Here is a 15,484-nt window from a genome sequence, read left to right on the forward strand (position 1 = left end):
AGTTTCTGGGAACAAGGATATTTTGCCTAGCTAAATTACAAGCAGTATCCCAGTCTTCCCTCAAGTCCTCTAATTAGCCCTACATCTGAGGTCAGGATCTGGCCTGGATTGCTTTTCTTCCCAAAAGTCCCTATCTTCTGTGGCCAGATGGGACATTTTCCCAAATTCTGTCATTATAATGAAAGATAGAGAGCCATTTTGATAAAATATTTTATTAAGAATAACAATAATAAACAAGGTTACAAAAATAACAATTTTATTAACTAATGATAATACCATTAATTTCAGAAACCTTATAATACACGTTATAACTACAGTGTTCCCTTTAGTGGTAAGCTTCCAGCTATACCCATTCATTAGGCAGCATTATTATTTCCTATTTACACACAAGACAAATAGTCAAAACATCCACAGGATTCCATTTGCAGTTTCCTAAACATAGAAACTTTCTATGCAAATGGAATGGGCCGCTTAAAAGGAACGCTGACAAGATTAAAATGGATCTAAAGATGCTCTAAATTTTCCTCTTTTCCTTCTCAACAAACTCCAAATGCTGTACTCATTCAAATAATTCTAAGCAATCTGGGCTTCGAACCTTTTAAAATGTATAACTACATTGGAAATAAAAGAAAGATTTATTCTGGATCTTTTAAAAAATAGGCTTGTTTACAAAAAATGTGAATCATTTTTACTGCATTTCAACAACATAAATCAACAAAGGCTTTCTTTTTGCCTCCCATCATTAAACTCTATTTAAATATGGTATCACTTCCTCTTCCTCCCGTGACTATGAAAGTGTCTCCAAAAATTTGTACAGAAAATTCCAGATGAAAGAATTTTAAGCCAATGAAAAGATGCCCATTTCTTGGCAGTGTTCCTTTTAAAGAGATTGCTGTGGCTGTAACATTCACTTTGTACAGTACCATTGGTACCAACGAAGAAATATTCACAGGAATAAGTGAAATACAACTTTGTTACCATCTGTCCTTATTCTTCTGATTTCCCACCTTCCAGTGTCTCGTGTTCCCTACACCTTGAGAGGAACAAGAGAGTGCCTGGTTAGCAAACGCTAGCCCAGTTTTTAATCTTAGAGATTTGACTCTATAGAAACCATTTTACTGAGCACTGGCCAGAACAAATAGGTAATATTCTTAACTGATACATAACAACAACAAAAAAAGTGTATAAAATGTTGTATTGCCTTCTGCACAGCAGAGGATAGTAACTAAAATATTTTAGGATTTAATTTCTGTTCTTGGTAGACATAACAAATACCTGCAAATATAACCAGACTCCACAATAATCACTATTAAAATAGAAAATATAAAAATTGTGTTGAAAAATCCTCTCCAAAATCTCTTCTCAGTGATTCAAAATAAAACAGATATAACTGAGGTGCCTTCATTCATGTTCATGTGTTTTGTAGTTGATAAGTAGATATATAGATGTCACTTAAACCACAAGAATTAACTCTAAATACTTCGACATCATTTGCAGTGATTACACTTTCTTTTTTGCACAAAGTAATTTCTGAGTGGGAAAACATCATTTCAAAGACTTCCTATGCAATCCAGGCTTCCGATCATGCAGTTCAATAAGTACAGGGACAATTAGAAATGGCTGTTGAATATCTGATCAACGGTTGAATTACTAGAATATAATTCTACAGACCCAATTTCAAATAACTGTATCTCCTTCTAAATAGTCCACTTCTCACCACAGGACACCTTTCAGATGTAAAGAAATTTCCTACAAGGCCCGACGGGTGGGGGTGGGGGTGGGGGTGGTGCAAATAGAGATTTTTTTTTTAAATGGAGAAAAAGAAACAGGCCTTGAGGCTGCTACTCTTTCTGCTACCAGAAAGCAAATTGATGTGTTGTTTTTACACTTTAGGAGAACGTGTTTTCCAAAGTGGCATTCTGAGCCTTCTACATTAAAAATCCTCTTTTCTCTATCCACCTATAAATATTAATAATACTAGACATGAAAGAAAATATTTCTTTTAAATGGAAGTGTTTAAACAAGTCATTACCTTTTGAATAAAATGTGCTTAGTATTTCTTAATATGTTACTTATAAGCAATGATATTTGGGCCATCTTTGTATGAGACAAGTGTTTATGCATATACTATATGAACTGGCCCAAAACATTTCTGTTGTTTCTCTCACCACCCAGTATGCAACAAAACAGAATGGGAGTAAAAAATAAGTCTGCCTGGTTGAGTTTGTCTTTCCTGATAATGGCTCATTCCATATATATATATTTATATATCAATATACCAAGGCAACTTCTTCCCCTTGCTCTCTCCCTGGTATGCAGGTAGGTAGCACTAACAAAATCAGTTTCAGGGCCTCCTGAACTGGACTCTCCCAGGCACACCAGATTTTAAAATGAGATGTTGCTATGAGTTTGGAGGATGTTAAAGGCATACAAGACATTGTAAAATTTGTATCCGCCAAGAAATTTTATGAAAGGCTGCTAAAGAATTGAATAGACTTTTTAAAATGCTCTCGCTCTCTCTCTTTCTCCTTTATCTCTATATTCTAGGTCAAATCAGTTTTCAAATACTCCCAGGACAGGAACAAAGGGATTAGAGATAATAATAATAATAATAATAATAATAATAATAATAAAGAAAATAATGACATCTGTGAAGTGGTTACTACATGCTGAGCACTTTATTAAGTGCTGGAGCAGATGCAAGTGAAGCAGGTCAGACACAGACCCTCTCCCACATGAGGTTCATGGTTTAGAAGAGAAGGAGAACAAGTACTAAATTCCTACTTTACAGATGAGAAAACTGTGGCCCAGAGAAGTGCAGTGACTTGCCTAAGGTCATAGAGAAAGCAAGTGGAAGAACTGGAATTAGAACTCAGGTCCCCTGACTCCCAGGCCCATTCACTTTCCACTAGGCTACACTTCTTCTACAGCTGGTCCAAAACCATATCTCTTGACTTGGCATAGGGACAAATAACAGCAGAAAGCACCTCAAAATAACAGAAGATACTGGATTCAAAGAAATGTTTTCATTTAATATTTCACCAGAGCATCTGAAACTCTGAGCCTACAATTACCACATTGCCATGTCTATCCAATTACCACATTGCCACCTGCCACTGGGTAGACATGGCCTCTGTATTCCAGACAAAGACCTCAGGAAACAGGGATGTTGTATTTTTTTTAGAGGTGCTATTTCTTAAACTTAAATACATGACTGAAGATAACTTTTCTCATTATCAATCATTCATTCTAATCATATCACCTTCCCTTATGATGGTTAACCATATTAATTCCTTCAGTTATATGTATATGGTAATATTTACTGTATTATATTCAAACTTATGAGACAAAATCTCTACAAAGTAATTGCAAGTATCCCTTTACCTATTATATTAACCCAGTATGGAGGTTAGTTGGCTATCAGAAAATCCTGCACATGATGTAAAGGCCTTTCTAGCTAAACACCTACCAGCAGTTAAAGGTCCACGGAGAGAACACTAAGCAAAGAGAACTTTGTGAAAGAGTGACAAGAGGGCTGAGTCTCTCACTGGTCCCTCTGTCACTGTCTTTTTTTCCCCTCACTCCCCTGTAGTTGGCCTTCAGTGAATCCTATCATCCCAGACTCAAAATTCCATTTCCCACCACTGCCACAGGCCTCAACCATCATTCGCTGTGACTCTTCATTTAATATAGATTATAGTCTCAGATTTCTTTTAGAGAAATAGGTCTAATTAGCACTCTACACAGGTGGTTCTGAAATATAAGGAAAGAAACTATAGACATAAAGGATGGATGTTGCCATCTTGGAACTATCCAAGGAAAATCCCAGACCCTAAATGGAGTTTCCTTTGAAAAGCGCCTTGGATATTAGAGGGATAGGAGCTATTTAGGTCTATTTTTAAAAAATAATATATACCCTTCTATACCTTCTGCTACCCAGTGAACCTAAGAAAATTCTGAGACAGAAATAGACCACCCTGCACATCTCCAAACCATTGGTGGCAGTTATATATTTCTCTCTCTCTCTCTCTCTCTCTCTCTCTCTCTATATATATAATTGTACATTCCAAGCATTTACTACAGTGCTTTGCACACAGTAAGCACTCAATAAATACGATTGAATGAATGTATATATGTAGAGAGAGAGAGAGAGAGAGAGAGAGAGAGAGAAACACAGAGACAGAGACAGAAACAGAGAGACAGAAAGAGACAGAGAGAGAGATACACCTTTATACACAGGGCCTCTTGCATCTCCTATTAACTCCCCTCTTCTTTCTCAGAACTTTCAGATTGACTAAGATTCAAAGAGGAAGAGTAGTGATCAGAACTGAAAGCATCTTCTTCATGATGACACTTACAGGAAGATGACCTGATAGACTATTTTGGGAATAGAAGACGATGAGGGACATTTCAGTCTCAGAACTTCCCTGGTTGGTGTCCATGTTTGATAGCCTAGGTGATACAGAGAGACTCTATCAAAGGACCAAAGACAATTTGGGGGCTACTAAAGGGTTGAGATCTTATTGAGTTAATAAACTGTGAAATTCCATCAGGAAGGCTAAGTAATCTACTTGCATGAAATACTTTATCATCCAACAAGATTACCTTTGCAATCTGTTTCACCCATTCAAGTATCTTCAGGAGATATGTTACTACACTTGCATAAACCTTAACTCACTTCAACATTTATAAAATAACTCCAAAAGACAAAACAACAGAAAACATCCATAAATATCAATATGTGTATTAACAAACTTGACTATCAAGTAGTTCTTTTTGGAGGATTTTATACATGACATTTTAATTTCACGCTCTCTGAAATCTTCACGTAAAAAGGGAGCTTGGTTGAGGTTTCAGACATCTCCTTGCTGATTTTGGCTATGATTGGGGTACCTTATACGTCAATAAGATTTTGTGTATCCATTTTGCATAATATGCCACTCGAACAAATATCCCAGGGCGGTTTGGAATAGCACATCCTCTCCCAGGAACAATGACGCCCAGAACCATTCTCATCTTATGTTGTTCACATACCAAAGGGCCACCATAATCTCCCTAAGAGTAAGAGAGAATTGCGAAATAAAAAGGATTCACCAAAATCATTTTTTAAAACAAACCTCATCAAAGTGCTATCTGTAGCTTCAAAAGTGATTGAAATGATTCAGTGAAAGCTCACTCCAGAGCTATCCAGCCTTTTGTTCGTTGATCCCGACTTGCCTGTCTCCAACCCCCTGCATGCCCTCCTTCTATTTTCCAATGCACTTGACAACAACCCTCTCATCTTCAAAGTCCTCTAAATAGCATGCCCCACCTAATCTGCACCACCCAGATCATGCCATCCCAACAGCCTACCCTTAGGACTGTATATACAATCATCCTCAACACATGTGTATGTCAATCACTTAAGTATTCATGTATTCACTTTTCCATACTTTTGCTGCATAATATTTCTCCTCCTACTCTAAGGGGCTAGGGTCTCTCTCACAAATGAATTATAAAATCTTCAAAGACAAGAACTGTAAACTCCTTATAGGCAGAGAACATGTCTTGTGCTTGTACTTCCCAGGTGCTTAGTACAGTCCTCTGCACACAGTAAGCGCTCAATAAATATGATTGAATGAATGAATGAATGTCTACCAACGTTTACTACAGTGGTCTGCATACAGTAAGTGCTCAATAAATACAATTGATTGATTGATGGATGGATGGATGAATGGGGGAAGAGAAGGGGGAAGAGAAGGAGGAAGGGAGGGAAGGATGATCAAAAATAAGGGCTGGTGTTACTGAGTTGGGTAGACAAATTCTTAAAACATGAAAGTGGTCATTTTAAGTATATTTTATCTTTGGCAGCAGCAGCTGTTGCTGATCTTTAATTAAGCAAATGAAAAATGCCCCTGTCTAGAGGAACTGTCTCCCATTATTTCTGTCTTCATGAGGCATGATACCCTTACCCAACACTGACTTTTTTGTTTATTTGATAGTTTTGGGGTTTTTTTAATGGTATTTGTTAAGCACACACTATGTTCCAAGAACTTCACTAAGCTCTGGAATCGATTCAATCGAGTTAGACACAGTCCATGTCCCACATGGGGCTCACAGTTACAGATAGGTAACCAAGGCATGGAGAAGTTACATGACTCGCCTAAGGTCACACAAGAAAAAGTGGAGGAGCTGAGATTAAAACCAAGGGCCTTCTGACACCCAGGCCACGCTTCTTCTTAAGGTAAAGCAGTGGGTGAGAGGTCAGGAAACAGATGGGCTTGTAGGAGTTCTGTCCTAGACATGAGGATAAGAGTAAACTAAGCCCCGATGTCTCAGTCCTTTGGTTTATGAAATGGAATTAATGAGGAAAAACAAACAGATAACGGGAAACATTTGAATCGGCTTCCTCAATGACAGAGGAAATGACAGACACTTGAAGATTCTTTTACCTCACATGGTCCTGCCCCAATCCTATCTGCCCCAGCACAGATTTCAGATTCCGTCAGGGTGATCTTCCCTTTGTGGTACTGATTGCACTTCTCATTTCCCATGATGTAGAGGTGAGCAACGCGGAGAAGACCATCAACATTGTTCACTTAATCAAAAATAAAAGCAGAGAGTGAGCAAAATATACTCATTTGCTAAGAAGAAACCTTTGAGAAAAGAGACTATAAATAATGCTAATTTGATTCTTTCCATTTACATAATGGAACCATTTTGGGTCATTAAATGTGCTGCCTTACAGAATTTAATTATAAAATGTCTTACATCCTGTGTAGCCCCATCCATAAACGCTGCAGGTAGTTTTTTCTGGAATTGTGCATCCATAATTGGGTAAATCAATGGTGCTAACAAAATCATCCAAAATTGCAGGTCTGGAAAGAGATAACATATAATAAATGCATCAGACTATCTAGCATTTCAAAGGTTCTGTTTCAATCCAGTGTTTTATACTTTTCTTGCTGGTGTTCTTTCTTCATAACTAAATTAACCTATTTGATGTACCATTTTCGTCTGTGAAAAGGTATAAATGAACGCTCAAAGAGTAATTTACATTTTATAAAATTAATGTAGAAAACCAACTTTTTGAGCCAATTACTATTTACAAATTATTTAAAATGAAATTTTAAATCCAAGTTATTGGATTTGAATTTCTTGAATGGGAAGAGATCCAATTTTGATTATTTCAAATACAATTAATTGATTTGTAAATGACTCCAAATTGCCTTGGAGTTCACTTCCCCTCATATGCATCTGGAGGCAAAAGAGAAAAGACTTTATCTAAAAGATCATCGGATTTATCCATAAATTGGCCATTTTCACCAGGTGATGGTTAACTTCTTAACTTTCATTCCTGGGAAAAACACAGCAATTGGGAACAATCTTTGCAAGGATAATGGTTAGCATTTGGCATTTTGAACAATGATGCCCTCATGAAATGAACCATCTTGGCTTAGTGAAAAACGCCCAACACAGACAGACAGGAGACCTGAGTTCTAATCCTAGCTCTGCCATTTCTTGGCTATGTGACCTTTGGCAAGGCACTTAACTTCTCTGAGTCTCTCTGTTTCCTCATTTGTAAAATGAGAATTCAATGCTACTTTTCCCTTCCCCTTGGAATGAGCGCCCCATGCGAGACAAGTATTGTATCTTTTCCTGATTGTATTGTAATTGTCCCAGCACTTAGTATAGTGCTTGGCATAGAGAAAGCATTTAACAGATAGAACATAATAATAATGGTGGTAAATTTCAACACCTCTTCCATTAGGGGAGCTAGGTAACTGTAGAACACATCTCATCAATGTGAACCATCAAAGCAAATAAACATCATTTTTCTATTTTCAGAACTAACCTAGAAAGCTTCAGTAACACCAATTCTGATCCTTCAGGGCCAAACACCAGTTGAGATATATTTAAAACCTGTTTGCGTGTTTTGTCTCCTCTTCCATGGACATCATGAATCCCAAGCCAAGCTTCATAGTCTTTCAAATCTTTGTTTCTAAATGACAAGTTAAAATATTTTTCTATTTTCATCATATTATTCTAAGAATATTATTATATTACCAGCACATTCTCAGCATTGCAGCCTCCAAATGTAATTATGTAATATAAATTTTTAAAATGCAAATGGTAGCAGGAATATATCCTAGATCAAATTTTAATATGAGATAACCGACATGCAGCCACACATACGACTGAATTATCATTATTAATGCTTATTGTTTTGAAAATGACTACCCAGTAAAAGAGACATTTGAGCAGGTGCTATCACACTGCTAATGAAGCACAATTTCTATACTGTAACTATACTCTCACATAACAACTTAGAGAAAATAATTTATGATGAAACCATTTTAATATTTTAAGTGGTTTTACCGTGAAGGGAAGCACTGTGTCGCCGTTAGAACCCAACTTTCCTTGATCAATGAACCGCCACAAATATGCTTGTTTCTGTGAGAAAAGGGAAAATGAAATAGGTCACATCTCCTTCAGCATAGCAAAAACCTTAGCGGGTCACAAGAACCTTTCCCAGTCATTTTTGTTATTGCCATGAAAATGAAAGGCATAACCAAATAATGAAGTCCTTTTATTCCATTCAATCTTAATTATTCATTGAGTGCTTTCTGTGCGCAGAGTACTGTACTAAGCACTTGGGAGAACATAGTATAACAATAAACAGACACATTCCCTACCCACAAGGAGCTTAAAAGGATAAACTTGGATTTATCTACATTGGTAGATCAAAAAGCATCAGTCACGGTCATATTAAGAGCTCAGTATTTTAGCTCTTTGTCAAAACTCTTAATAATGGAGCAAACTGGTTAACTAAAAGAGGTAACCCACCACCATGAGTTACTGTCAGTGAACTGTCATTCAGCAATCAAATAGTGAGGGAACTTGGCATTTCTTGACCTGAGTCGTGAACTATTTCCTTATTCCAATTCCAAACCATGAAGTTACTTAATTGGTATGTGCTGGAGTAGGAAAGAATTCACCATTAAACTGGGCAGTGATTTAACAGGGGCAGGCAAATCCTCATCATAATGTTTCATTTATAATAATAATGATGGCATTTATTAAGCGCTTACTATGTGCATTTAGAAAACTGAAGCAATTTCAAAGACCTATTTTTCCAGCAATAATCATATTTTTGAAATACAATAAATTTGGTGTCCTTCAGTAATCTCCAAAATATGTACAACTGCTATTTTTTTGTAAAATGGAGGTGAGATGGCAGAAATTTGGAGAAATTTCAACTTCCAACAATTTATAAATACAGAGAGCACAGATGTTCAGCACTTCAGAGGGCAGTGCTGGAATAAAACCAGACTATGAACTTCAAGTTCTTTCTTGCAGTTGAAAGATAAAAGAATAATTTTAAGCCTTCATTTCTGCTTCCTTTTCAGCCTGTTGGATGACTAACAAAACATCTGGTGCATGAAGAATTGGATGTGTCAAAATTAAATTCTTCTCACGGCATGTGGCATTCGTGACTCTTCCATTGTCTGAACTACAAAGTGTGCCATCCATTCTTTTTGCCATGCCAAAGGTTCTGCTCCACTGGGGCAGAGCAAGATGTCATAGTGCCAGCTATGGCTACTGTTATTGTTGGACTCTAGGTAGACCAGCCTGATTGCTAAAGAGCCTGAAAATCCACCCCTTTACCCACAGCATTCTGCTGTTTTTATTGCAGTGATTTTTGTCCTCATGGCTGAAGTTATCCTTTCCATTTTTCTCAGTGTGTCAACCATAGATCCCTCCTAATCCTTGTTCTCAGATGGAATACTCTGTGGGCCAGGAACTGCATCTGAACCATCATCTTTGTACTGTAGTCGCCCCAGTGCTCAATGGAGCGTTCAGCCCACAGTGGACACTCAGTAAATTCTGTTGAATAAATTAATCTTCACACCATACAGTGCTCTTTTTGAACTGATGTAAAGCAGTGTTGCCTAGTAGATAGAACACAGTCTTGGGAGTCAGAAGGACCTGGGTTCTAATGCCAGTTCTGCCACTTGTCTACTGTGTGACCTTGGGTAAGTCACTTCATTTATCTGTGCTTCAGTTACCTCATCTTTAATATGGGGATTAAGATTACAAGCCCTACTTGGGACAGGGATTGTGTCTAACCTGATTAGTTTGTATCTACCCCATGCTTAGCTGGCATATAGTAAAGCGCTTAAAAAAATACCCTTAAAAAACCTACTAAAAGGACCAGGTGTCACAAGGATTAAATTTTTTTAAAAAAATCCTGTACACATTTCCTTATCTCTTTTTGATTGGAGGATCTGAAAGTTAAATAAAACTGCATATCTTTGAGATTTCTTGATTACCCCAAATTCCCTAATGAATAAATGAAGTCTACAAATAGTGCCTTCTTAAGGAATGGTTATCTCAATTAGTGGTATTTATTGAAGGCTTATATTTGTAACATCACAGAACATAATTTATGATAAGAAAAATGATCAGAAAGGTTTCAGAAGGGCCCCACATCCCTTCTGTGTCTGGCCAGACATTAATGAAATGGCAGTTCAATAGTCCAAGCATGGTGCAAAATTGCACTATACATTCCCTGCTGGTCATTGTCTTGATTCCTGAATTTAGTCTACCAGGAAAACCTTAGTAGCTGCTGCAAGACAATCAATAAATTATGGGCAGGAAATGTGTCTGTTGTATTGCTCTATGGCACTGTCCCAAGCACTTAGCACAGTGCTCTGTACACAGTAAGTGTCCAATACATATGACTGACTGATTGAAATACTTTGTACCTGCTGTATTTTCTCAGCATAAACATCAGTATTAGGAAGTGTCAAGGTAAGGTCACAAATTCTGGTCTTAAAATGAACAATTGGGCTCCATTTACCTAATGATTCCTCTGATGAGCAGTCATCCTGCTGTCATCTTGACAAACCACATGATTCTGACCCCTGAGGATCATGCATATCCAATATTAAAACTACAAGGCCAAAAATGAATTGTACTTGTGGCTCTGATTGAAAATCTGATTGGGTGTCCAACTGGGTGAACTCTCAGTTACAGAAGTCTAAGCATTTCCTTGCTGTTACTGTTAAACTATGGCAAATATGGAAGAAAATATTTCATTATGGTCTGTTGGGTAGATGGCCCAATAATTACTGAACTAGAAACTCAAGGGCTGATCTTTGATCCTACATTCTAAATGATCTCCTATTATCTTGGATATTAACTCACATTATGAAGTTCTCTCAAAGTTCTTAACCAACACACATGCAGATATTTAAAAACAGTGCTGTGCTTCTTTACATTGGAAGTTGCATTATGGATTTTTTTTTGGAAAGGTAAATAGATAAATGTAAAGGCTCTGGTTTCTTTTACATCTACCAATAGTATTATTTATTGACAGATTTTTGTGTGCAAAGCATTGTAGTAAATATTTAGGAGAGTACAAGAAAATTAGGAGACATAATCCCTGCCTTCAAGGACCTTTCAATCTAGCAGGAGAAGCAGATGCTAAAACAGATTAGAGGCAGAAGAAAGTACTAGTGAATAATGCTATAAATGTTAAGAGCTACACTGGCTGGGGAGGCCAGATATCTGAGCATTTAGTATAAAAGTGGGAGGGGGCTTGAAATCAATGGAGAAGATGTCCTGGAGGAGATATGATTTCAAAAGTGCTCTGAAGAAGGTCACTGGTAAGTCTGATGAAAAGTGGGAGAGAGTTCCAGGCAGAAGGAAGGCCATGAGTGAGCATGAGTTTGGCAATGGGAGAGATGAGATTGAGGCAGGGCAAGGAGGTTAGTTTGAGAAGAATAAAGAGTGAAGCAAACTGAGCTGTTTCTGTGCTTACAGCCTATTTTAACAACCATGAATGATGTCAAAAATAGGTTATGTGTAATTAAAATGCATCTTTACATATGGATGCCAATTTTTAATGAAAGCACTATTTTATTATTTTCCACATTTGTTTCTGTAGCTTGGTTGTTGTAAAAGTAACGATATACAAGTGTGAAATGGACCCCTTCTCAAATCTTTCGCACTTCTCCCACACCAGACCAGAAAAGTCTGCCACACACTGCTTGAATTGCAGCATTACAATATCCAAATTAATTTTCTTAAATCAGCTCTCCAAAATATAAGGTTGTATATATTGTGCCGGTAATGCTTTCGATACAAATAGATGTATAATATTGAATTTGACAAAAGGAAGGTCATGTATATTAAAGATAAATAAAATAAAATAACCCTGGACCCTGTTGAGTAACAACAAACATTTAAACCAGTTCAGTGACATTAAAGGGCAGAAAATGAGAATCAGGTGTTACTCCACCATCCTTGTTTTGACTTGGTGAGAAGTGAAATGAAAGGTTGGCTATCTTATCCACATTTAAACTTTCTCTGTGACATGACAAATACCTGTGCTTCAAACTAACCATCCATCCCATGTTGGTTTGTGTTGGGATTCCATTGACAACCCGCAACTGTTTCGTTTTGGCACAAGAAATGACAGGATCTGAAAGAAATTGCAATTATTACATTGGAAAACTGCCTACACAACTTCTAGTTGTACAGGGAGCTGCTACTTGCAAGTTTCAGTCTTCTAATTGGCCTGCATTGTTTTACCCAAACATTCTCCCCTCCCTATATTGTTTGGCTAAACATATCAAGTTAAAGGAGAAGTTAAAAATCAAACAAACGCTAATCTCCAAAGTTTTTAGCATCTGTTTAAACTGTCATAATATTTGACACACATTCTGGTACTTTATTCACTAATGACCCAAACAGTCCAGGCTCCTAATAGAATCTTACCCTTCCTGAATTTAGCTTAACATCCTCAGGCTATTCAAATTAGTTTAGGTGATATTTTACTTCAGATTATTTTTAAGCACACAATAGAAAGCTAATCCTTTCCAGCTTCATTTACCTCTTTGCTGAATCAATTGTCTTTCTGTTCTTTTGGGCCTTTTTGTTGTTGTTTTTTTTAACCACAGCATTAAAAAAGCATGGGAAAAAGTGCTTAATCTATATTTTTTATTTAGTTTGCCATTTCATGGGTGAAAGACTTAAGAAAACTTCCCAGGATAAATTTACAATAAAGAACATATAAACATTTACTTACGATCCAAATTGACTATTGTAGGTGTTGTATCACCTTCGCCTAGAAAAATAAGCAACAAAACATTTTAAAAATTATCATGAGTATAAAAATGAGCACAAGAAATCTATATTGTCAATGTAGTGGTGTTGTATTGCTTTATATTTTGCCAAGATGATGAATTTAAAAATGTATATAAGAAATCCATACAGTCAATGTAATAGTGCTTTATATATTGCCAAAGATGACTGCCACAATATTTTTAGAGTGATTAAACTTTGTCTATGCTGGAAGAGATTGAGTGGTTGGGCACATTAGTTCTGGATGATCTGAGGCCTTTCATGACTACTTTTAAAACCGTTTGGTGGGCTATTTAGTTTGTGTTTACATGCCAGTTGGCGGTGTCATTGACGGCAGTTTCAGTTACGCTGCTGGGATCTAATAGCTGTCGACTTCGCTAGAGATGCCAAAAATTGTTCAGCCATGTGAATATCCCTGATTGGGATATGGACTTGCAGGGGGGGCAGTTTGGAGATCCTAAACTCCTACCCCCTGATTCAAGGCTGTTACATAATTATTCATTAACAGTAATAGCAATAATGATAATTACGTTTTTATTAAGCACTTATTATGTTTCAAGTACTACACTAAGATCTGGGGTAGATTCAATTTAACCAGATCAGACACAGTGCTTGTCCCACATGGGACTCTTTGTCTAAGCAGGAGGGACAATATGTATTGAATCCCAATTTTGCACAAATGGTAATAGAGGCATAGAGAAGTAAAGTAACTTTCCTAAAGTCACACAACAGAGAGGTGACAGGGATGATTTTAGTATCCAGGCCTTGTGACTCTCATGCCCTTTCCACTATGCCACTCTTCTGTCATCATTCCTGATTTGTTCCCTTTAAATAATTTGATTTTTTATGGTATTTGTAAAGTGCTTACTATGTTCCAGGGACTGTACTAAGCTCTGGGGTAGATGCAAGCTAATCAGGTTGGACACAGTTTACCTCCCACATGTGACTCACATTCTTAATCCCCATTTTACAGATCAGGTAACTGAGACACAGAGAAGTAGAGTGACTTGCTCAAATTCACACAACAGACAAGTGGAGGAGCCTGGATTAGATCTCAGGTCCTTCTGACTCCCAGATCTGTGCTCTACCCACTAGGCAATACTGCAGTGGACAAAAAAAAAAAAGGATGAATTCTTGGAAAATTATGTAAGGTATTTCTTGGAATTAATATCCTAGTTCTAAATGAAAAATAATGGGATAGTAGAAGAGTGCTGAGCCTTACTGTTTGGAGGGTATTCAGAGATTTGTTTCCAAGGCTCAGATTTCAGGGAAAGGCTACAATTCTGTTAGTTTTTGTGATAAAGGGTGAGGGGAGCTCTCTTGGACCTTGGAAAGGCTAATAACTTAAATTTCAGAACACACTTCTTTTCATAAACCCCCTAGTGGGGGTTAAGTGTGGTAATGGAGAAAGGCTTGGAAGAAATCTAAGTTAGGGAATAATTAGACAGTAATGAATGAGGTACAAGACATTTCCTGGAGCTTACTGACTAGTTGTTCAAAATTGATGGCCTATAGCATTAACCTCAGCTGGTTCTTAATCCCTGAAATTGTTCTGAGCTCAAATAAACTGGCAATGGCAAAAAAAAAAAAAAAAATGGAAAATTGATTTCTTTATTAGACATTCCATTTTAATTGCTATTTTCAAAGTCAATTAATGTACTGGGAGGATCTGAGTTTCTTAACTCATTTCTCTCCCCAGATTCCACTTGGTTTGTAAATAAAAGGGGAATAATATCAAACAGCCAGTCCAGGAAATTTGGTCACTCCTTCCTTCTCTGTAGCTGATGAACTGGAACAGTTTTGCCCCTGAATCAACTGCTGAAAGCTCAAGTTCTTCAAGCATATTACTGGAGGTATAAATGGTATTTATTATACACCTACTGAGTGCAATGCACCATAGTAAGCCCTTGAGAAAGTTAAACAGAAACAAAAGGAACATTGCCTGCCCATAAGGAGTAGTTGGTGGACACACACAGTTTCTCCCTTAGAAGAGGTGTGAGCTAAGGAAACAAAAATATCAATGCTACTGGTTGCTGCATTTAAGTTAATGATCTGCAAATTTCAAAATAAAAACCTAGTAGTTCCCTCGGGGTGCATGAATGAGGAACAGAGAAGAACAGTGCTCCTTGTCCCAATCAATGGTCAAAAGAAAAAAAAGGTTTGTTGTATGTTTACTACAAGAGAGAAATATATACCTAACACACTGTGGGTCCATAGGAAATGAGGAGCAAAACAGTCCGGTCTGCAGTCCTGAACGAATGAATTTAATCAAGCTTTACATATCCTATGTAAACATTTTTCAATAAATATATGCACTTAAAAATAAATTATACTTCCTATGCTAAAAAGATCC

General features: G+C 37.1%; 1 protein-coding gene across 5 annotated transcripts in view; it reads right to left on the reverse strand.

Moving 5' to 3' along the window:
* Nucleotides 1–232: 232 nt before the first annotated feature.
* Nucleotides 233–15,484, reverse strand: part of HGF (hepatocyte growth factor) — a 70,789-nt gene continuing 55,537 nt past the window's right edge. For 4 of the 5 annotated variants that reach the window (XM_038741208.1, XM_038741207.1, XM_038741210.1 and 1 more), the window contains 7 exons: nucleotides 13,076–13,114; nucleotides 12,373–12,469; nucleotides 8,359–8,433; nucleotides 7,835–7,981; nucleotides 6,751–6,857; nucleotides 6,432–6,577; nucleotides 4,159–5,055 (listed from right to left, as the gene is read on the reverse strand). In XM_038741208.1, coding sequence (XP_038597136.1) covers nucleotides 4,879–5,055; nucleotides 6,432–6,577; nucleotides 6,751–6,857; nucleotides 7,835–7,981; nucleotides 8,359–8,433; nucleotides 12,373–12,469; nucleotides 13,076–13,114 — 788 coding nt within the window. In that variant the 3' untranslated portion in view covers nucleotides 4,159–4,878. Of the gene's footprint in view, nucleotides 1,034–4,158; nucleotides 5,056–6,431; nucleotides 6,578–6,750; nucleotides 6,858–7,834; nucleotides 7,982–8,358; nucleotides 8,434–12,372; nucleotides 12,470–13,075; nucleotides 13,115–15,484 lie in introns of those variants that run through there. The other variant, XM_038741211.1, reaches the window with a different exon arrangement.

Source organism: Tachyglossus aculeatus, assembly GCF_015852505.1.
Source record: "Tachyglossus aculeatus isolate mTacAcu1 chromosome 12 unlocalized genomic scaffold, mTacAcu1.pri SUPER_6_unloc_1, whole genome shotgun sequence".
In the NCBI taxonomy this organism is placed as follows: domain Eukaryota; kingdom Metazoa; phylum Chordata; class Mammalia; order Monotremata; family Tachyglossidae; genus Tachyglossus; species Tachyglossus aculeatus.